The sequence below is a fragment of the Onychostoma macrolepis genome, chromosome 15, assembly GCF_012432095.1.
Source record: "Onychostoma macrolepis isolate SWU-2019 chromosome 15, ASM1243209v1, whole genome shotgun sequence".
Classification (NCBI taxonomy): Eukaryota; Metazoa; Chordata; class Actinopteri; order Cypriniformes; family Cyprinidae; genus Onychostoma; species Onychostoma macrolepis.
The window spans coordinates 24,824,624-24,849,196 of NC_081169.1; the positions used below are offsets into that span (position 1 = coordinate 24,824,624).

The 24,573-nt window shown below is 36.2% G+C and overlaps 2 protein-coding genes across 2 annotated transcripts; both read right to left on the reverse strand.

Moving 5' to 3' along the window:
• Window positions 1-3,702: 3,702 nt before the first annotated feature.
• LOC131554226 (B-cell receptor CD22-like) lies at window positions 3,703-14,643 on the reverse strand. The gene is made up of 8 exons (XM_058799425.1): window positions 14,634-14,643; window positions 14,327-14,578; window positions 12,467-12,718; window positions 12,083-12,346; window positions 11,897-11,978; window positions 11,698-11,781; window positions 10,957-11,032; window positions 3,703-5,329 (listed from the first exon to the last, which is right to left on the reverse strand). The coding sequence occupies exons 1-8, from the start codon at window positions 14,641-14,643 to the stop codon at window positions 5,264-5,266; spliced, it is 1,086 nt and encodes a 361-aa protein (XP_058655408.1). The 3' UTR covers window positions 3,703-5,263.
• Window positions 14,393-24,167, reverse strand: LOC131554086 (sialoadhesin-like). The gene is made up of 5 exons (XM_058799164.1): window positions 24,130-24,167; window positions 23,942-24,008; window positions 18,532-18,891; window positions 18,018-18,307; window positions 14,393-14,578 (listed from the first exon to the last, which is right to left on the reverse strand). The coding sequence occupies exons 2-4, from the start codon at window positions 23,985-23,987 to the stop codon at window positions 18,132-18,134; spliced, it is 582 nt and encodes a 193-aa protein (XP_058655147.1). The 5' UTR covers window positions 23,988-24,008; window positions 24,130-24,167; the 3' UTR covers window positions 14,393-14,578; window positions 18,018-18,131.
• Between the last annotated feature and the right edge of the window lie 406 nt (window positions 24,168-24,573).

The following is a 24,573-nucleotide window of genomic DNA, read 5'->3' on the forward strand; positions in this document are numbered from 1 at the left end:
TGAAACTGACTGGAGAATTCATAATAATGAACTTTTATACTTTCACTTTCATTTCTGGAGAAAATATCTGTTTTCAGAAGATACAATACAATATATAGAAGATGTACAGGCACAGGATAGGGCTTTGAGTTGGGCAACAATAAATACATACAGTAACAATAAATACTTAAAGAAATAAGAAATGTTATCAAGTATTTAGAGCTATTTTTCTTGGGTTAAAAGACAGGGTCATTTTACCAGACAGAGCATTATGGATATTAATTTATGTAGATACAGGACACTGTATAGTCAAAGGTCATTTAAATATTCAGCTGGGTAGTAACTGATTACATATAATCTGGATTGCGTAATCAGGTTCCAAAAATGAAGTACTTGTAATTAGAGTAAATTTCATTTTAAAATACTTGTAATCAGTCTACAGTTACTTTTTTTTTATGGATTACATGATTACATATTATTCACACAATAGCAATAAATTATTCATAATTCATTGATTCTCCCTAATTTCTCTTTTTCATCTTTTAAATTTTAATTTCTAAAATAGCCTACCAATTATATGCATATTATATATGTACAGTATATGTAGTCCAGTTTTGTGGATGTTCACACAGAGATCAGTCATTAGTCAGGTGACGACAGCATTTGACCACTGGATTTACAAAAATCATTTTAGGTTAAAGAAGGGTTTCAAGATTGCATCAACTACTGATGAACACATTAGTTTTTATTTGAATTATTACTCTGTAGGTTTTTTTAACCATGTATTATTAATTATAACTAATTAAAATGCACATATTCACGTTATTTCTTGGTTACATGTAATGCAGGCATTCCAAAACTTTTTGTCATCTAAACCTTATTCACCAAATATATTTGCTTTAATTACCCCTGAGATTTTAAAATAAATATTTCAATAATTAAGTATCACATTTGCATGTTCACGGTTTCTTTGATGTTGATAAATGATCACATGGCATGCAAGTCAAGTCAAAATTTATTTCTATAGCACATTTAAAAGCAACAGATTTGCGCCAAAGTGCTGTACAACAAAATACAGTATATAAAAAGCATAAAAGAAAACATGCATCATATGAAAATTAAACACATAAAATAGAATCAGAGCAAATTGACATCAGAGCCTTAAGTAACATTAATCAAAAGCCAGAGAAAACAAATAAGGATTGAGGACAGACTTAAAACTAGCTAGTGAAGGAGCAAGTCTCACATTTACAGGCAAACTATTCCAAAGTTTAGGGGCTGCAGCTGAAAAAGCCCGATCACCCTTGATTTTACAGCGACAACGCGGGACAGTTAAGAAATGCTGATTATTAGACCTAAGTGCTCTTTGAGGAGAGTAAGAAATCAGAAGGTCCCTGATGTATTTAGGTGCAAGGCCAGATAAAGCCTTGTACACAAAGACAACTATTCTAAAATCAATTCTAAACTTTAAAGGAAGCCAGTGTAAAGACGCTAAAATTGGAGAAATGTGATCCCTCTTTTTTGTTCCAGTAAGCAGCCTCGCTGCAGCATTTTGGACAACTTGGAGACGAGAAATTGTCGTTTGAGGCAGGCCACAATACAGTGAGTTACAGCAATCCAGGCGTGATGTTACAAAAGCATGGATTACAGTCTCCAAATCTCAGATGGAAGAAGCTGCCCTTTACCACTGTGCCAATTTGTTTCTCAAAGTTGAGTAACGAATGGAATGTAACCCCAAGATTTCTTACATAGTGTTGAACACTGGCAGAGAGAAACCCTAAATTGAAAACAGATGAAGTCCTAGAGTGGCCTAAAATCAGAATTTCACTTTTGCTTTCGTTTAATTGTAGAAAATTATTAGCCATCCAACCTTTTATCTCCTCAAAACAATTAAAAAGCACATCCAAAGAGTCACTGCTGTCAGTTTTTGCTGGAAGATAGAACCGAGTATCGTCAGCATAGCAGTGGTAGGAGATCTTATATTTCTTAAAAATGGCACCCAAGGGAAACATGTAAAGTGAAAAGAGAAGAGGGCCTAAAATGGACCCTTGGGGCACACCACATGACAAAGGAGCCGACAAAGAAGTAAACTTGCCAATGCTCACTGAGAAGGTTCTGTCTTTGAGATAAGAAGCCAACCACTGCAAAGCAACACCCTGAATACCCACCAACTTTTCCAACCGATGTAACAGAATACTATGATCAATTGTATCGAATGCCGCACTTAAATCCAACAAAACAAGAACCGCATGTGAACCAGTATCAAGAACTTGCAAAAGGTCATTGCTAACTTTCAACAATGCAGTTTCTGTACTGTGCAGAGATCTAAAACCCGACTGGAAAGTATCCAAAACATTGGACATACTGATGTAGGAATCCAACTGACTGTAAACAACTCTCTCTAATAGTTTTGAGATAAAAGGCAATTTGGAAATATGTCTGAAATTACTGAGGATAGATGGATCAAGATGAGGTTTCTTAAGCACAGGGTGGACCACAGCATGTTTGAAACTCGCTGGTACAACTCCATTTGCTAAAGAATTATTAATGATGGCTGTTACGGCCGAACTAAAGGTTGCAAAAACACTTCCTTAAAAAGACGAGCTGGGATGTCATCAGACTCACAGCTGGATGATTTAACCTTAAAAACAATATCAGGAAGCTGTACAGAGGAAATAGGATTAAAACAAGTTAACAAATGCAGGTAAATAAAAATATTTAATATTTTTTAGTAAGTGTTTTATTTAAAACAAAGACTACAGAAATGCAAAGGCGGTTCACTCCTATACTTATGAATGGGAGAAACTGCAACGCACAAAATGGAGGAATAGTCCCAAAAAGAGCCAAATTTCCCATAGAAACCTGACTACACCAGCCAATGCACATGCACAGTAAGCACGTTATGACTCCGCATGCGCATTGGCTGGTCTAGCCTGAAAAATAAGCGTTTTAAATGCTATTTGAGCATAAGAAACAACATTCATGGGGCAATTAATTTCAGATTTTTGTTGTTGATTTGATGTAATTTAATTGTGAGTTCAGCGAGCAGTTTTTGAGATTTCAAGATTCCCCCATTCATTAAGGTCTTCTACGAGCTGCCTGGAGGAGTTGAGTGAAGAGACTTCCCTCGAAAGGGAGTTTGTTTTAAAATTATTTATTTTTATTTTTATTTTTTATGATTTTATTAATTGTCAGCTTTTCATTAAACTCACAACCCCCCTGCAGTTCCTTTACGAACCCTAGTTTGGGAAATTTTGATGTAATATAATGTTTAATGCACTTCATGTTGTAAATTACAATGAATGGAACAAGTTTTCTTACTCTGTGCATTTTTTTACATACTTATGGTACAAGATAATGCTATATAAATCAATGTGATAAACGAGTTAAATCAAAAGTAATCTAAAAGTAATCTGATTATATTACCTAAACTGTGTAATGTAACGGATTACGTTACTGACTACAATGTTTGTCATGTAATCTGGAATCAGTAATGGATTTGTAAGTAATCTACCCAGCTCTGGGAATGGAATATGCTGCCGTTAGATATTAAGTTATTAACAAATTGTGAGGGTTTCAGAATAAGGGTTAAGAGACTGTTTTTAGATAGGATGTCTTAAAATGTACAAGGAATTGTTGATCTATTTGTTATTTTATGGGAGTGAGCGGATTTTTTTACTAGGATTTTCTTCTCTCTTTTTAAAGCAAGGACCACAATGGAAATAAGTTACTGTGACTTTATTGTGTTATCAGTGGATAATGACAGTTAAAAACCATAACACAATGTGATCGTGCTAGTTAAGATGGCAAGTTTTTCACTTATAAGAAGAATAGGAAATAAAACCTCTTATTTATTTGAAAACAGAAATCTTCATTAGGAACTTCACGACAATCTGTGCCAGCTGGTGTAGAATTGAGGAACATGATAGCATGTGAGCTAACTGCTGTTAAACTCATTTCACAAGCATTCTAGTGCCCAGTATACAATGGTAACTGCCTTATAATTGCATACAAGATTACATAGAATTATTGCATAGAAGACTGCATAGAATTGAACATAACAGCAAGTCTTTAAAAATCTAAAGCGTGTTGCAGATTGCATCCCAAGGGGTATTGGTTAAACACTGTGTTTTTCCCCACACCCAAGCTAACCAATACCACATAACATGAATATACATTCAAGGAATAGTTCACCCAAAAACTACATTGTTACATTCTTGGAGTTGTGTGAATTACTTGTGAATTATTGTGATGTTTTTATCAGCTGTTTGGACTCTCATTCTCACGGCACCCATTCACTGCAGAGGATCCATTGGTAATGTTAGTAATGTTAAATTTCTCCACATCTGTTCTGATGAATACACAAACTCATCTACATCATGGATGGCCTGAGAGAGTTCCCCTAATTTTCATTTTTGGGTAAGCTATGTTTTGATGCAATATTAAGGCAGCGGCTATTTGCACTAAGAGTAAATAGCTATAGATTCTATTTACAGTATGTTAAAATAGCAAGATTTTCTGCTATTTATACTACTTATTGCAAATAGTGGCAATTATCTGCACCTCAGTATTGTAGTACATTATAAAACAGTACGCAATAATAACATATTGAGTGTAAATTATAGTTTTAATTCAAATTAGGCTATTTAATGGATGCCACTTAAAAAATTCATTCAAAAAGCACGCGCCTTACCATCTACACCACTAAACGGGTGTTGAACAAGAGTCTTTTTGCAGTGTTGACTATCGCAATCACACGTTGGTGGGCGGAGTTAGTGTAAATAGCCTTTGCCATCAAGGCAGGCTATTTGCACTTAATGTAAATAGACACTCCACAATATTAATGCAGTTATTATTGTGCTATTTTAGTCATTAACATCATATCTACAATACATTTTACTACTGTAATACTTACTGTATATATTTTTCTATTTGATTACTTGGAATGACATTTAAACTCAATAGCACTCTACATATTGTTGATGCTCTTTTGTTGATCTTGATTGCTTCTATTGTCCTCATTTGTAAATCGCTTTGGATTATGTGTCTGCTAAATGACTAAATATAAATTTAAATACATTTTGTCTTTTTAAATAAATTCTTTATATATTAAAACTTTGAAAGTATTAGATTCACACACAGTATGTTTTTCTCAGTTGCAAGATCTTTTTGGCTCTGAACATTTTCTGTACATATTAGATCTACAAAAATCAACAAAATTTAGTTTGCCTCTTTGGTCTTTCTCTGTATGTGTCATTTCTAGTAGGACGACGTGTTCTTATCTTCACATGTTAGCGTAGACTGCTTCATCTTCCAAGGCGCGGTCAGATGAGAATGGTCTCACATCACACTAATTAAAAAAGCAAAATATGTTAAAGACATCTCAAAGTAGATTTTGTCGATTAAACAATCTTTTTTTTTACATTGTAAATGTTAAGGCACATACTGTAGGCACATGCAGTGTTGTTTATAGTCATAGTTTTGCACAGGTATCTGCATGCATGAGTCTTCAGTGTGTTTTTATCAGTTTTAACAGCTAGCTGATGTGCAAATGACTTTTTTTTCCCTGTCCTGTTCCGCATGTACATACTAAGTACTTGTTATAGTAATTACAATAACTGGGTATTAACTGAATACCAGAGATGGGACCAAGTCATTGTTTTGCAAGTCACAAGTAAGTCTCAAGTCTTTGCATTCGAGTCTCGAGTCAAGTCCCGAGTCAAGACAGACAAGTCCCGAGTCAAGTCTTGAGTCAAGATAGGCAAGTCCCAAGTCAAGTCCTGAGTCAAGATAGGCAAGTCCAAGTCAAGTTGCAAGTCCTCAACTTTTAGCTCCAAGTCTTAAACAAGTCATTAGTGCTCTTTGCCCAAATTAGTGTCTCAGTATTAATTACCACATCAAATTTAGAGTAATTTATATCAGGATGTCGGGTAGAATATGTTTTACATAGGCTAGTTTAATTTCATGTGAGATGAGTGCCCTTAGTAAAACTATTCAAGTTAAATTTAGGGATTGTGCAAAAATACAAGCAGTGAAAAAGCTATTTCATTAGTAACAAAATAGCAAAGACAACAGAATTTCATAGAAATAACAGCTGCAATACTTTGCATGTGTGCATAAGAAGAATATATGCTTCTATGGTTATATCTAAGACAATGAGCCATTATTTGGAACATCAATGAAATAGATTTAAAAACGAGAGTGGAAACGCAGAAAGAACTGCTTTGAAACAACTAGAAGAAACAACTGCTACCATACTTTACAAGTGAGAGGAAACATGCAATACGGATGCGGACAAACTCATGAAGACAGTCATTCAGAAATGATGTGCTACCATCCTTTATAACTAACAGTAACAAAGACAAAATGTTGTACGTTAATGTTAAGTTTATAATATGCATAATTGATCGCTAAATTTAGGGGCTATGTGCGCTATATAGGCTACAGAATGATTTACAACACGTGAATTCAGTTAGCCTATTTATCCCAAAAGAAATAAAAGTGGAATGGGTGCCTGGCGAAGAGGGAGAAAAATGTAGTATATTTTATAGTTATATATACACAATGCTCATTTTGTGAAAGAAACATTTCTTCAAATTATGTTTTAAATGATCATTAGGCCTATTGCCGCTTTTTTTCCCTTCAAATTATAGCTAAATTGTTTGAAATGATTCATTTTAAATCTAGATTAAATCAATGTTTATCTAATAATTCTGTTGCACCAAACTTTATATCTTTAAAAATAAGCAGGTTTACATTTACAGCTAATGGCTTTATCAAAACAGAACGAATAATGAATAAACTATTTTTGGGAAAATGCAACTTTGCTAGCTCAACATGCTACCTCAGATTTGATGGTGAACTTTTGAAGCCAGACATTTACCTGATGAAAGTCATAACTGAAGTAGATATGTGTGTGCTTGATGCATGAAAACAATGATCATTGGTTCTCACATCAGGCACGCTTTATTTCAAGATGAAATACAATTGTAAGGAGTAAAAAGTACAGTTTTTTCTTCAGAAATGTAGTCAAGTAAAAGTACAAGTAGTAAGTTTAAATTGTACTTGAATAAAGTACAAATCCCCAAAATAATACTTAAGTACAGTAATCAAGTAAAATTACTCAAGTATTTTACACCTCTGGTCGAGTCTAAAGTTCTCAACTTCTTTAATTATGTCGAGTCGAGTCGCAAGTCATCAAATTTGGGACTCGAGTCCGAGTCAAGTCTCAAGTCATGTGACTCGAGTCCACACCCCTGCTAAATACTAACCCTGACCCTAAACCTAACCCATGTAGTTATCCTTATTTTATTAGGCAAGTACATTACAGGAAAGCACATGTTCTGTTAAAGGGGTGGTTGACTGTTTTTTTTTTTTTTTTCTAGGCTTGATTGTGTTTATGGGGAGCAGTCTAACGTGTTAATGCTTTGTTTAAAAAAAAAAACAACAACAAAAAAAAATACATTATTTTTCAGATAATTTACATTTATTCTATACCACTATGTCCCTTCTCCGTTGTACGTTCTGATGATTTCCTGGTTTTATGAAGCCCCTCCCTCAGAAATATGCAATGGACTGGTCCAGTGTGTTGTGATTGGCTAAACCGCCTCTAGTGCACGTGCAGAAACGTTGCATCCCTCACCTTAGTGGCATGTGATCCGGTTGAATTATAAACAATGGCGTTGTCAATATTGCTTATCAATTTGAGCCCGATTGAGACCTAGAGAATATTAGTGAAGAGGATCATGCAGAATCTGTGCAAGCACGGCTCTTACAGTACGTTTCATACTTTTAGATACACTATTATTTGTAAATGCTACTGTTTATGTAAGCTTTTAATATACGGTTTTATCCTGATTAAAGCTGTCACAAACCACACCTCTGTGGCTCTCTCCGATCGCCACCGGAGGGCACCCTCACCAGAGTACTAATACCATTATGGACCACATTACCCACATGCCCCGTGCCTTGGCCTGATTACCTACCCCAGGTGTTTGTCATTTCAATTCCCTATTTAAGCTGTGCTCTTCTCATCAACCATTGCAAAGTATTGTTAGCCCCGGCCACAATTTCTGAGCGTTTCTTCTGATTCTTTGATTCCCCGTGTATTGACCTAGGACTGTTTACTTTTCTCTGATTGCCTGCCTGTTGCCTTTGGACCTTTGAGCTTGCTTCTCCGTCTTTGATTCTCTGCTGCCTGCCCCGACCATAGCCTGGTATCTGTTACTGATTTTGGATTGTGTTTTGTGATTCTCTACGCTGTTGTTTTGACCCTGCCCATCTTGCACCATTAAAGTTTTATCGCAAATGGATCCAGACGTTTCTGACCCTTCATCACAAAAGCTGTAATACAGCAGAATACATGATTGCATTGTAGCATTTTTGTACAACTATTTGTACCTTTGTTGCATGTTCCCGTGAGCGGGGTTTATGTAAATTTCAGGGTTTGTGATGTCACCAACCCAGGAAGTAGCTCGTTGTAGTCCCTACGAGCCATTTTTGTAGGCGTTAAACTGCCATAATTTTAAAAGACAATATCTCCGTTTGCATTGAACTTTCAGCATTGTAACTTTGCAGATATTGTTTATGCTCAAACAGCAACATTACACACTATCAACCACCCCTTTAAATAAAGTGCAACCAGGTTCCATCAAGTAATTATTTTTATTTTTTTTACGTAACACAAACAACACATTAAAACCCATAAGAACCAATGGTGACGCGTGTGTCACAAACACTGGTGGTTATCTGGAAAGGTCTTTTTAAAGGGGTGGTTTATTGCAATTTAACTTTTTTAACGTTAGTTATTGTGTAATGTTGCTGTTTGAGCATAAACAATATCTGCAAAGTTGCAGCGCTGAAAGTTCAATGCAAACAGAGATATCGTCTTTTAAAATTCTGGAAGTTTAATGCCTACAAAAACGGCTGGTAAGGGACTACTTCCCGGGTCTGTTAGATCACTGACCCAGATAAACCCCGCCCTCGGGAACATGTAAGGAAGGGGGCGAGGCCATGCTACGCTGCTTTAGAGAAGAGGAAGAGAAAACTAGGGGTGCACGTAAAAATCTATTCATATATGAATCGCAATTCCGTCTTCTAACGATTTTAATGGATTCACAAGTTTCAAAATTAATGTTCTAAAACAGCCGTTCTTAATACTGTTCCTCCATCGCGTCACCCTGCTCTGCATCTCTCTCTCTCTCTCTCTCTCTCTCATTCAGATTGTCAGATCAGCTCCAACAAACTGTTCCAATTATACATTTTCACATAGCAATGAGAAGCGTTATACATGGATGCGTGTGTGGTTGCGGTACTGTATTAAAGCTTTAATCAGAATAAAACAGTATATTAAAAGCTAACATAAGCAGTAGCATAATAACAGCGTATCTAAAAGTATGAGACAATCAAACAAACATACCATTAAGAGCCGTGCTTGCACAGGTTCTGCGCGATCCTCTTCACTAATATTGTCTGCGTCTCAATCGGGCTCAAACTGATCAGCAATATAGACAAAGCCATTGTTTACAACACAACCGGAGCACATCCCGCTGAGCTGAGGGGCGGGACATTTAGACACACGCTCGGCGGTTTAGTGAATCACAAAACACTGAGCCAGCTAACCAATCAAAGCCCATCACGTATTTCTGAGGGAGGGGCTTCATAAAACCGGAAATAATCGAGGCGTTTGTCAGAGAAGGGACAGAGCAGTGTGGAATAAAGGTAAATTATTTTTAAAAAAACAAAGCATGAACACATGTTAGACTGCACCCCATAAACACAATCAAGCCTAGAAAAAAAACAGTAAACCACCCCTTTAAAGCATTATCCCTCACTTTCAACTCAGAAAGTTCCTAATTGACATATAATGAAAACCCAGGTTCAGTCATGTGACAATGTGTGCATTTTTTGGCAACATTTAAAAAATGGTGTCCTGTCTGGTTAGCACGTTACAGTGTCAGCAATTTTTAAAAACGCTTGTTTTTGTTACAAAAGGTATGCTTGTTTTAAAAACATATCCTAGATTACTCTTAACCTGATTTGAATACATTTCTTAAGCAAACTGATATAAAACAAGTTACAAAGATATTGTGCTGACACATATGTCACATCGGGCTATTAACCTTATAAAAGTAGGTTATTTTGTATATTTTAGTCATTTTGATGTGACGTATTTGTCAGATTAAGAAAAATGGTAACGAGCTGCTCAATTAATTTAGCTGATTCAATTATTTTAGTGTCATATATATTCTGCTGCAATTTTTTTTTCATATTTTAACAAATCTACGTGCATGTTGAACATGTTGACCTCCAGTGTGAGGTAGTTATTTATTTTTATTCAGTTTGCATATTTTCGAGTTGTGAAAAAAAAAAAAAGAATCTAAAAATCTAAAAAAATATTTCTGGTTAAACCATATACCTGAAAAGGTAGAATTTTGATATGTTACAAAAGAGTTGTTGTAAAATTTAATGGTCACAGTTATGTGGTTTTGAAATATGTTGTGGCAAAGCAAATAAAATGCAAAAACTATATAACTTATGAAAAAGGTTTTTGTTTTATCTTCCCAGAAAAGTAATCATTTTGCATTATGTTGTGGAAAAGCAAATAAACAGAAAAAAAATTATTTAGAAAAAAAATTATAAAATATATATTTTTTTTTAAATTGAGAAATAAACGACCAATGTCATATATATGTAACATTACAGATCTTTCACAGGGAGGGGTTGTATTTCAAAAACAACTGCAGAAACATGTTATAAGTGGTCCATTTGGTCTGTTTTATATGCCCCATAATTTTCCAATAAGGAGAAATTGGTCTGGGTTCTTATGGGTTAAGCTCACACGAAAATAAATACCTCCAAGAACTTGTCAATAAATGTCTAAAGAACTGCTGCGCTGCTCATAAATAGACTTTATTACTGCATTACTAATAGTTGTGAAAGAGTAAAAGGTTTGCACTGATGCAAAGTCGTACTCACCCCCCATTTGTCATAAACACGTCCTTTCGGGCAATTTGTGTAAATATCCCCATCACTGCCTTTCTCTTCTTTACTGCTTTTCATAAATTGATAGATACAAATCATTAGTAAAAGTTCTGATATATAGTTATGTAACAAACATTATATTATACACTACAGTCAAAAGTTTGGAATTATTAAGATGTCCTGTTTTATAATATGAGCCTTTTCTGCTCACCAAAGCAAAACAATACAGTAAAAGCAGTAATATTCTAAAATATTATTACAATTTAAGGTAAATATTTTCTTCTTTAATATATTTTAAAATGTGATTTATTTCTGTGATGCAAATCTGAATTTTCAGCATCATTACTCCAGTCTTAGTGTGACACGATCTTTCAAAAATCAATTTGATATGCTCATTCGCTGCTCCAGAAACATTTCTTATTATTATCAATGTTGAAAATAGTTATGCTACTATTTGTGGAAACCGTAATACATTTTTCTTCCGGATTCTTTTATGAATAGACAGTTTAAAATAATAACATTTATTTGAAATCTTTTGTAACATTTGGAATATGTCATGTCTAAACAATTTAGTGCATCTGTGCTGAAAAAAAAGAAAAGTATTAATTTTTTTAAAGAAAAGGTTGTTACCCCAAACTTTTGAATGTTTGTTAAAAAATAAAATAAAGTAATAAAAATATTAATGATTCAACAATTTTGACTTGTAGTGTATATAAGTTTATACTTTATATATACTTTTCTAAATCAGACTTGTTTTGGGTTGTCTTCATTTCATTCTGCTCATTCTTCATTACACGTAGTAGTGCAGCTCTGTTCCCACTGAAAAAAAAGAGGGATTTTAAAGTTGCCAGGAAACAAAGGAGTAACAAGACAGATGGAATAACAAGACCAACTGATTGAGTGAGTCAGTGAATGAGGGATGAGAGATCCTTACCAGCGTCTGATCACAACATACACTAAAATGCAGGCTAAAACAACTACAACAGCTGATGCAACAGCAATGTATGTTATTATGCCTGTGAAAAGAAACAAATATTTAAATTAATTATATGCGATAATTATTGTGATTATTATTATGCAATAAAACAATGATAGAGTGTTTTTAAAGATGAAGTCTCACCATTTTGAGGAGCTTCCAAAGTTATGGAGGAGTTTCCCAGACTGTTATTGGCAAAGCACTGGATAGTCTCCGGGAAACCCAGCCAACCCTGTAAGGTGAATATGGTAAGAGACTCATTTTGTTTAATGCTGGTGCTGGAGAAGGCTTTTGAGGAATCTGGACTAAACCACTTGACTTCGCTGGGAGGGTTGGAGTCCACAATACAGACACACACCGTCAAAATCTTAGACTGGCAAGAAGATTCACTTTTAATCTCAGGAGGATCTAGATAGATAGATAGATAGATAGATAGAGTATTAGCTATCATACATTATAAACAATGATCTTCTTTCACTAAAAATACCAGTTTAAACTGTTGAACCGAGGCCTTTCACTCATACGTACACAATATATTAAGTTTCCGTGGAGCAGAACTGTTTTTTCCCTCTGTGTTAATGGCTGTACAGGATATGGCCTCAGTATGTCGAGACACTCTCTCCAGTTTGTAAGTGGGGCTCTTTGCTAACATCGTCCCATCTGAGCTGAACCACTGGTAGCTGTTTGCAGGAGGATTGCTGTTACTGGAGCAGGTCAGTTCCACAGAGTCATTCTCCTTCACTGAGGGTTTAGTGATCACGTTTACATTATATGGAGGATCTGATTGAGACAAAATGTTGATAAAATGACAAACATTCAATGATGTTAAAGGTTCTTCATAGAACTATGGATGCCAATAAAGAACCTTAATTTTTTATGAATGTAGCAACTTTTCAGTGATTAAAATGCTGCTATAAACACACCTTAAAGAAATATTCCAGGTTTACTTTTTAAAGGTCAAGGCACCTACAACGGAAGTGAATGGAGCAATTTTTGGAGGACTTAAAAGCAGAATATGAAGTTTAAAGATTGGAAAAAAATGGATCTTTTAGCCGTTCACCTCACTTTGTTTCAGCAGGCAAAAGGAAGGTCGTTTTTCCTCACTGCCCCGTTCAGTCGAAAAACTTTGAGAACATCCAGAACTGCAAACTTTTTTTTCGTTGCTCAGTAGACAAGTCACACAATAAAATAGCATACCTTAAAACATACTTGTGACCCTGGACCACAAAACCAGTCTTAAGTCGGGTATATTTGTAGAAATAGCCAAAAATACATTGTATGGGTGAAAATTATCCATTTTTCTTTTATGCCAAAAATCATTAGGATATTAAATAAAGATCATTGTTACATGTCTGCCTGTCTTAGTCCTCGTTTCCCTTATTTGGTTTGGTTCCTGCTGCGACATCCAGGGCGCCCACCCCCCCTCCCGGTTGGAACTGTTACGGCGCGGGACGCGCCTACCAGGAGGGGGAGATACTGTTACATGTCTGCCTGTCTTAGTCCTCGTTTCCCTTATTTGGTTTGGTTCCCGCCTTCATTAGTTCATTATCGTTTGATTGTCCCCACCTGATTTTGATTATGTTGTTTGCTCTTTTGTTCCTGTTCCCTTTATAAGCCTTCAGTTTGGTGTTCCCCTCTGTCGAGTCTTGATGTTAGTTAATGTTAAAGTTATGTAGTGTTTAGTTGAAGTGAAATATCGTGATTCAATGTGATTTCTGTTATTCCTGAACGAGTATTCATCATTAAAGTATTTAAGTTTCGCTCCTTCGTCTCCTCGCACTTCTTGGAAGACACAACCGTGACAATCATGTTCCATGAAGATATTTTGTAAATTTCTTACCGTAAATGTATAAAAATTTCATTTTTGATTAGTAATATGCATTGCTAATAACTTAGTTTGGACAACTTTAAAGGCAATTTTCTCAATATTTCGATTTTTTTGCACCCTCAGATTCCAAATTTTCAAATAGTTGTATCTCGGCCAAATATTGCCCTATCCTAACAAACCATACATAAATGGAAAGCTTATTTATTCAGCTTGTTATTTATACAGATGCTTTATAAATCTCAATTTCGAAAAATTGACACTTAAGACCAGGGTCACATTTGAGTAAGTTTTATTTTTCAGTTCTTTCTACCACTTCCTGTGCACTTGTCGGGTCCAGTGGGTGTTAAAACCACTAAAACATTGAGTATTTTAACGTTTACGGATTAACCATTATTAACCATTGTAATTTTCTCACAATAACTCAGAACTGCTGACTTGAATAATGTTAACTTTTCTTTAAATTTAAAGGTGTGTATATTTTTTTTCCATGTTAAAAAAATGCTTTCTCCAATCAATAAAGGTTTAGTCACACTGACTGACACATAATACTTGGTACTTACACAGCACGTTAATTTTCTGTGGACCAGAACTGTTTTTTCCCACTGTGTTAATGGCTGTACAGGATATGGCCTCAGTATGTTGAGACACTCTCTCCAGTTTGTAAGTATATTTTTTTCCTAACATCGTCCCATCTGAGCTGAACCACTGGTAGCTGTTTGCAGGAGGATTGCTTTTACTGGAGCAGGACAGTTCCACAGAGTCATTCTCCTTCACTGAGGCTTTAGCGATCACGTTTACATTATATGGAGGATCTGAATGAGACAAAATTTTGATAAAATGCTATGTCAATGGTCTGATCAGTCTAACTCTCTGTCATACATTCAGTCCATTTAATAGATGCTTTAATTCAAACCAACTTAAAAGTTTTGCCTCTTTGTCGCCATCTCTGTTTGAAAACCTGGAATTGCAGCTGCTTGCGGAATTATCTTCATTGTGTGGGATGTGAATATTTGAGGTAAATGTGTGGCAGTCAGTCACGCACCGGTGTGGATGTTTACTGTACTTCGCAATCACAGATTCTAGCCTACATCTTGGAATATATGACCCAAATAAGAATTTTCAGCGTATATTGTCATCTGAACAAGTACGTAACAAGTCTGCCATGTTTGTTCTGACCAACTGAGGAAAAAAGCATTACAATAAATCGCGCTATAATGGTGATTAAATCTAAGGATTGGTTAGCTCATATTACATCAAACCGTGCAATTTATCATTATTGTTATACTTTATGTAAGGAATAATTGACGACGGGCCGTTGGATTATTAGAAAAATTAGGGTGTGCATTATTTTTATAATAATTCAATGGACCAAAGTCAATTATTCTGCTTATACTACGGTTGCCACACCTCAAGACATCGATCAGATGATATATTTCAAGGTATTCGTCCGGTATTTCTACTTAAATCGCTATTGTGAGTAGGATTATTTCTTTCGCATCTCATCCAATGCCTCCGTTGCTAATTCCAAAACGCCATTTTAAACCTAGTAACGGAGGCTTGAGCCGTTGATAACAGATTAATGCAGTAATACAGTTAATAACTAAGTTATGAGAGAGAGAGAGAGAGAGAGAGAGATTACCTCAATAGTGATCGGCAGCAATGTCTCTAGTTATAGTGAAACTTAGTTCCTTTTGTTCACGAACCGCGCCGTTGTTGTTACCTCGCTTGTGAGAAGTCATGTAGTTTTTAAGTTGTTTACTGATAAAATCGTCAGAGTAGCGCTAACAACATTAGCACGATGTATGCTAGTGTGTGCAAACTGTAACTGTTATGTATGTGCAGTCTGTGAAGTAGAGAGAGCGGGAGAGATAGAGTATGTGCTTTCTGTACATAATAAAGCGCAATTTTGTGGCAAAAACATGGACATGATCTGTCGTTTTTATCATATTGTTTACTATATTTATTTATTTTGCCAGTGTCCTTGTGGGTCTTGGTTATTTTGCTGTTGTAAGACCTTTGAACTAACAAAAATCATTTGGCGAAGTGATATGGTCATAATGCGGTCAAGAGCTGCCTGGAACTACGTTCGCCGTGCGTTTCCCTGAAAATAATTGCACACCTTAGAACGTTCGTCAGCCAATCAGATTCAAGCATTCAACGGCCCCGTAGTATAATCTCAAATTATTAATGTTAACAACATCAGCATTGCGTGACTATGAGTATATTGTGTATTAACGTGTAGATTTCAATTTATGTACAGTCTAATCTAATTGTCATGCCATTCGAATTTCATATTGAGAAATTCTTTTAACCTATGAAGCAAATTATGCTCCCTTCGAACTGGTTTTCTTTAAAATACAAATATTGTATAATCCCAGGCTATCTGTAATCAGAAGAACATTTAAAACTGGAATATAACTTAATTTCATTCACATGTGTTTCATAAACACAATCTTTTCTGGATTACAATCCACCATCAAAATGATACATTTAATTATTCTAGCTGCTGTGAGAAAAGGCTATAAACGATCCGCCACCTGCAGGATCCTCAAATGAGATAGCCTAGTAGCCGTGACAACTTCTTTATGTTTACAGACGTGACGTAATGACGCCGCAGCATGCTCAAATTTCCCACGAAAACCTACCCGTACCACTCAAATTAGAAAACGTTATTATAAGCTAACCGTTGTGAATCGGACTAAAGTAAGGCGATAGTTTTGAACACTGGCTGATTATGTACTTGCTCAAATATTGATTTCGGATCATTTTTAACCAAAACAAGTTACGGACTGCAGCTTTAAGTTAGTATTCTAAGACGGTGGTTTTCAACTAGAGGGCCTCTGCAAACTCTCAGTTTGACCGCAGGACCACTTGAAATTATCTAAATTAATACATTATACATTACAATATAATAGCTATATAATAGCTATATTAAGATAAAAATAATTAAACATAAAATAAAGAATTAAAAAACAAACTAAAAAAATAGTATGTACAAATAGTATTATATTGAGGTAAAAATATACAGTTCTTGAACATCTGGAATCACAAAATGAATTGAGGTTGATTAATTTAATGACATTTATAGTTTATTTTCTCAAACTCAAAAGTCTGAAAACCGAAATATACCGCATATGACTATTGTGTTGGACAATGGGGGCTTTAGAGTCAAAAAGGTTGTAAATCACAGTCCTAAATCCCACTCACACAGGTGAGTGGGCCTGTACAAACCACCTGTAGTAGCACACTCTCCTCCTCTATGCGCACTAGTCACTTTTCACACACACTGCTGTGTGTATACAAATTAGGGGTGTCAACATTAACGCGTTAACGCATGCGATTAATCCAAAAATTTTAACGCGTTAATATTTTTTGAACGCAGATTAATCGTTTGATAAGGTTTGACCCCAACTTCCCGTCATCGCAAGAAATGTTTTGTTGTATTTATTTAGAAATACTTTTGATAATAGTTGGGTAATTGTATACTGGGATTGAAGCGATGCGGCTTGGTGAACGTTTTATTGCCAGTATAAAGGCTGATAATGGCTGAAAAAAAAAAAGAATAATGATAAAAGAATAATAAGGATTATGTCTCATACCTAGCGGAAGTGTGAAAGGTTCTGTTTCCTTGAACTAGTTTGTCATGCATTTCTTTTTCAACACATTTCCAGGTAAATCCTAGTATTTTACATTTGTGATTAATCATGATTAATCACAGTCCACGACTGTGATTAACGCGATTAAATTTTTTAATCGATTGACAGCACTAATACAAATCCTACAAAAAGACTCAGTAATATACTGTATGTATGTTTACATGCTCATGCACTACAAATCATCCTGCACTATTCCCCAGCCAGCTGCTGACTCACAATGTTTCTCTTCGCACATGTACAGTATTTATCTGAAGTATTCGTATAGTTTGTATAGTTTGTATAGTTTGTATTTTTTAGTTTATGTATAGGTAAAACATTTTTTTATATATGGTATATTTATAGTCAAAATCTAGCAGTAGGATAGTTGTGTATAGGTTTATATTGTTTTACTTCATTGTTGTATGCCTGTATTTATGTAGCACCGTGGTCCTGTGGGGCACGACATTTCGTTCCACTGTATGCCCCCGCATGTAGCGGAATGACAATAAAGCTCAACTTGACTTGACTTGACTTTAAAACCATTAACAGCTAACAAGTAAAGATCTGAATTAGCATCTAATCATTTATTTGTTTTTAACTCACATAGCGGACTTACATTTAACTGTGAGTGTTTTGTAGCCTGTCACTGTCTTCCCTTTAAACTCTGCAGAGCAGCTGAGATGTTTATTATTGTCTTCTCTAGAAGGAGTGAAGGTCAGGCTGTAAGATGTCAGCTTCCATTGACCATGATTTTTGGCTGTGATGGACTCGAGTGTGTGCCAGCGTGGCTCCAGGTGACACGAGGCAAGTCTGATGGACAGGAATGAGACACGGCACAGGTGGCAGTCACCGGTTTCCCTGATGTCACTTCCTCTTCCACAGAGACGGTAGGATTCTCTGGTGTTTCTGATGAAGACACACAAATTGTTGATGCAACAGTTTTTCCACCATTTCTAATACCTGACATATTCATTGAAACATTAATTTGGATATTACACAACAAATCATAGTGATAACATTACCCTCATCTTGCGTTCCAGTAATTTTGATCTGGAGAGGATTTTCTTTTTCCAGAAAATTCTAGCTAATGTTATGACGGGCTTACAATAAATTGCTTATTTGAAAATTACCTTTCACTGTTATAGAAACTTTATTCTTCTCATAGCTGAACTTGTCCAGATGTTTAATCTCAATCCGGAACATGAATGACCCAGCGTCACTGCTGCTCAGAGAGCTGATTTTCAAAGAACAGTCATTATTGTGCAAATCACCAATGAGGCTAGTGCGACCTTTGAATGAGTCGATGATTTTTGAAGTGTCTGTATGATATACTATTGAATTTTCTTTGTACCAAATCCCTGCAAATTCTGTGTATGTTTTTCCATTTGCTGGATAGCTGAATGTACAGGGAATCAGCACACATGATCCAGACAAACCCACCACTGATTCTGGCATTTTAGCACTCCATTCCCCAGCATTAGCAGGTGACACTGAAAGAAGAATTAATCAAAATTATTTTATATTTTTTCTTGACAATTTATTGATCAATTAAAATTTTGTCTAATCTTACAAATGCCAATTTTAATGTTATTGTCATGGTGCACACAGCAGGGAGGAACGAGGAGACGAGAATAACTCAAAATACAGTCTTTAATGAATCCAAAACAGACAAGGCATGGCAGGGCAGACACACAGGAACACCGGGAATAACGAGTAGACCAGACAAAATCTAACAAAACTGCCATGAACTAAATACACATGACAGTTACTGATAATTAGACACACCTGAACTGAATAAAGTAATAATCACACTTAACAAGGACAGGAACATGACCAAATATGGAAACAAGAGGCGGGAACACATGACACACAGGACAGAGGACTGACAGTTATACCAATGACAGTACATCATAATGAAACATTTTCTCACTGATTCTTGAGACATGGGACAAAACATGTCCAGCAATTCTAAGGTTTAAAAAATGAAAATATTTTCAATTATAAATGTAATGAGGGATTAATAATATAATGCATTTAACACAATTATCCCCTTCAAATTAATTGTATCGGTAACACTTTATTTTAGGGTCTCTTAACTAGCTGCTTATTAGCATGCATATTACTACAATATTAGCCTTTTATTAGTAGTAATTAAGCACATATTAATGCCTTATTCTGCATGACCTTATTCTACATCCCTAATCCTACCCAATACCTAAACTTAACAACTACCTTACTAACTATTAATAAGCAGCAAATTAGAAATTTATTGAGGGAAAAGTCATAGTTAATAGTGAATAAGTGTTCCCTATTCTAAAGTGTTACCATTGTATCGTTATTATATGAAATCTATGACACTTATTGTCTTCTCACTACATCTAAAACAGTGTGTCCACAGAGAAGGGTTCAATCATTCATATGCTATAAAATGGATAAAAATGTTTTTGAATGATGAAAAAGAGCTTGTGTTTATCAAAAGCAACACTTAACGATATCTCATGTCAAAGCAAGGTTGTTTTTCAATGACATATGCGTGTTTCATAAGATTTCAAAATTATGTCCCCACTTTTTGTCAACATCATCAGACACTGATTAAAATGTAATAAAATCAGGGAATATCAGTGGCAGCTGTCACATTCCGCCTCTGCAGAGTACATCAGTGTCAGACAGGCTCTGGTAAATTTGATAGTTTTAGAATATCGTTAATCCTAATTTTAATGTTTCCTGTGTCACAACCATGATATGTCACCCTCTTCCAATTTCTGGGGAAATTATTTGAAGATCATTTTATTTTCCTGAAGCAGGTTCTATTAGCATCTAGTATCAACAGAGAAAACAAAATGGCTAATATATGAACTCCATTTGTTTTGTGAAAGTAATGCCAAATTTCTCAACACCATTAGATGTCAACACCATTAGATTTTCTGACGGTGGTGATGGGCCAATGACGGAGTTGACATTCAATGTGAAGTCATCATATTTTTGTGGATTTCAAGTCATTTTTAATTACATTAAATATAAAATAGTGTTTAATTTTTTTAATAATGTATACTGTAAATACTAAATTGTCACAGTCAGTTGTTGGATTGCCCAGTTTAGCCACTAGAGGGCACACTCTTTGAGTCATTGTTTGTGTGTTCTGCACTGCGTTTTCCATCACCCTTTGCACTCATTATTGGTTCATTATTGCCAGCTGTTTATCATTGACTCATTAGCCTCACCCTTTAAATACCTTGTTCATTTTGTCTTTAGTTGGGTCAGTATTAGGCCGTTTATCAAACAGAAGGCTGCATACTCTGGAGGTTGCATTTGTAGGCTGCATACATCGTAAAGAAGATCTTATTTTAGAATATTAACAGTTATACATTTGACCATTATTCTTAGTTAAGCGTAAATTGTTGTAATATGCTTATGACTTTGGAATGTAATGCTCAGTTAACTGAAATAAACCAGGCTTGATGACGTATGCAGCCTACAAATGCGACCTCCGGAGGATGCAACCTTCTAAATGAAACACAGCATTAGATTCTGTTTCTGTCTTTGTTTCCTGTTTTGGCTCCTGTGGATTATGTTTTTTGGACAGTGAAAATAAAACTGCAAATGGATCTTTTTGTGTGAGCATTTGTGACAGAATACTGAGGCTTGTGGACCATGGGCCTTCAAATTGTTCCTTCGGCTTCAAAGAAGGAGCGGAAGGCTCGGCTCGGCTCCAAATGTTGGCGGCTCTTCATCAACAGGGGATGGGAGTAGGAGGTCTGGCACAGACTTCTTGGACTTTGGCGGTAGCACAGGAACTTTGTAGTTCTGAGCTCAGCAAAATTTTTAATGATTGCCTAGACAACCCCTTGCCTCCTTGGGAGATGACTTGGCTCAAAACTCTCGACTTTTAGAATTTCATTGATTATCTCTGTTACCACAATTTAGTAATGTCATGTTGGTCTGAGCCCATTGCAGTGCCACTGGAGATGCCTGAGCCTGCTCCAGTTGATAGTGAATCTTCACTGACTCAGTCTCGCAAGCAAAGGTCGAGAAGGAGGTGGGCAGGAAAGTCCGCTTTGGTCTCTAGTCCGGTTGTCCTGGAGGACCTGACTTTGGTGGTCCTGAGTCTAGTGGTCCTGGAGGACCCGACCTTGGTGTTCTGAGAGGTTGCCACAGAGCCCAATTTCACTGCTACTGCCATAATCAAGAAGGCTGTCTTTGCCTTTGGCCTCTGGGCTGTTCTGTGTGCACGGGAGCAGTCAGAGTCCACTGCAGAGTCCACTCCAGACCGTGAGTCCTCAGAATCCACTCCAGAGTCCACTCCAGTCTGTGAGTTGTCAGAGTTCACTTCAGGGCCCACTCCAATTGAGGAGTTCTCAGAATCCACTCCAGAGCCCGCTCTGATCCAGGAAAGATCAGAGTTCACTCGAGTGTTCACTCCAGTCCAGGAGCCTTCAGAATCCACTGCAGAGCCCAATCCAGTCTACGAGTTCACTCCAGTTTGCAAGTCTGCTACAGAGCCTGCTCAAGTCTGAGTTCATTCCAGAGCTTGTTCCAATCTACGAGTCCACACCAGAGCCCACTCAAGTCTACGAGACCACTTCAGAGCCCGCTCCAGTTCCTCTCGAGGTGGCGGCTTCTGCTGCAGAACCTACCGAGGCAGCGGTGTCCACTTCAGCTCCTCTCTGGGCGGTGATGCCCACTCCTGAACTCTCAGTTTGCCCTGTTACGGCTAAAGAGACTGTTGTTGAACTGTCTGACTACCCTGTTTTGGTCAAGACCATAGCTGAGTTACCTGTCCGTCCTGTTGCAGCCGTTGACGCTGTTATTAAACTCTTTGTGCTTTTCTTTGCAGTCATGATGGTGTCGTTAGGAGGTCTATTGGTTGTGTTAGTCCCGTTGAGGTGGTTATCGGCCTCCCCTTTGCTGCCTGCTCTGCCAGCCCCACCCTGGCCCACTACTCTGTCGGCTCTCTGCCCTGGCACTCTGCTCTGCTACTGTCTCTAATCCCTCTTCCATTACATGGACCTGGCCCGCCATCCCTCCCCCTGATCCACCTCCGTTCCACCTCCCTCCTGAATGTTCTTGACTTTTTATGGAGCGTCTGGAAGCCGCTCTTTAGAGGAAGGGTAATTTCACAGTCAGTTGTTGGAGTTTCCAGATTAGCCACCAGAGGGCACTCTCTTTGAGTCATTGTTTGTGTGTTCTGGACTGCGTTTCCCATCACCCTTTGCACTCATTATTGGTTCATTACTGCCAGCTGTTTATCATTGACTCATTAGCCTCACCCTATATATACCCTGTTCATTTTGTCTTTAGTTGTGTCAGTATTAGATTCTGTTGCTGTCTTTGTTTCGGCTCCTGTGGATTGTTTTTTGGACTCTGAAAATAAAACTGCAAATGGATCTTTTTGTGTGAGCATTCGTGACACTTAATATGTGACCTGACAGCATATATTGCTTTTGTGGATTGATAGTCATCACTTCTAGCAGAGTTAGGGTTGAGGGAACATAAGGCTGAGGGAACATAGAACACTGGATAAAACGTATCTATACATAATACAGTTTGTTTGTATTCTGATAATATATGTATTTTTGGATCATTTAAGATGTTTAAATGTGAATATTAAGATCCTTGTGAAATTGATATAAGATGCAATGTAAATGGATATTGTTTTATTTGTTCATGTAATTGTTTTTAAAAGATACCTTGTTACCATAACAGATGCACAGCAGAGATACTGGTCAAAAGATGAGAGAAAAAAGATAATTTGTGTTCCAATGATATCAAAATACTTAAATGTGAATCTTGAATAAAATCTCTATAAACAATAACATACTCACTGTTTGTATTTGTTTTAAAACAGCAACTGATTGATTCAATGTATTTGATAGTTAAATTGACAACAAATTCAGGTTTTCGTCACCACTGTCAGATGTGTCAGGTCTGTCAACTCCGTCAGATGAATATTTTGATATTTCATTATGATATTTAATATTTGTTGAAGAATTGTTGGTCACATGTCTGTTAACATGAGAATATGTTTTGAAATGTTAAAAACATCTTGATTGCAAAACAAGTGATGGTGAGGTAAAAAGGACATTTTGATAAAAAAGAGAAAAGTTGAGAGGTTGTATCAAAGCATAGCTCAGTAGCTTAGTACATGTAAGGTACACAAATGTAGTTTAATTTGTAATTTGTAAGTACAAGGTTTTATTTTTTCAATATTGCATCCTGTTTTGTCCCACTTCTCAAGAATCAGTGTTCTAACAGTTTTACTTTAGTTTTAGCATTTGTTTAAATTCATCTCAGTTCACCTAATAGTTTCTTCCTCATAGATGACTGGAAGTACGCTGTAGTTCCTTTGTGTGAGGAATGACTCATTTTACTTTATTTTTTAAAACTGCATGGCCAAAGAGCAGAAAAAAATTAACTGATAATTAAAGACTTTTTGTGTCTATGTGTGTAAAATTCACTACAAAAAGACTAAACATTGATTATTTACAACTTAAACCAGCTGTCATACCTGATAAGCATTTTATCTAGTTACATTTTACTAACCTATGAGCCAAAGAAAGAGTGACAATAAACAGCTCCAGAAAACCATCTCTGCATCAAAGTTCAGTGCCTGGGAATACATTTTGTCATCATTTACAGAGCTTCATTTACCAGTAACCACTAAGTATTGTTTTAGAATGACAATAGAAGTAGCCACTGTGTAGAAAAAAAAATAAAAATTAGTAACTTACTTATTGTGTCCTCAAAAAGTGCCTGAGTTCATCAGAAGACGACTTGTGCACTAAATATCCGAGAGCTTCCTTCCCCCTATATCTGGCTGAGCGTGATGCTTGTAATAATTTGGTCACTTCCTATTTCAAAGTCTTCTGAAAGATTGTACGCATCACTCTAAAAAAACACTTTTAGTGCTATATAGCACCTTTGTCAAAAGGTGCTACGTAGAACCATAAGAGGTACCATATAGCACTTTATTGCAGTGGTTCTATGGCTTGTTATCATAGGGGAACGTCTTTTGGTACTATATGGCACATATTTTTAAAGATAAAAAGCTTAATCGCACATTTGTCAAAATGCCAATATGCTTCTAGATGACACTTTTACTTAAGATGAATGATAACTAATCATTTCTTACCAAATTGCAGCATTAAAGATTCAAATTCATGTACCAAATGCTT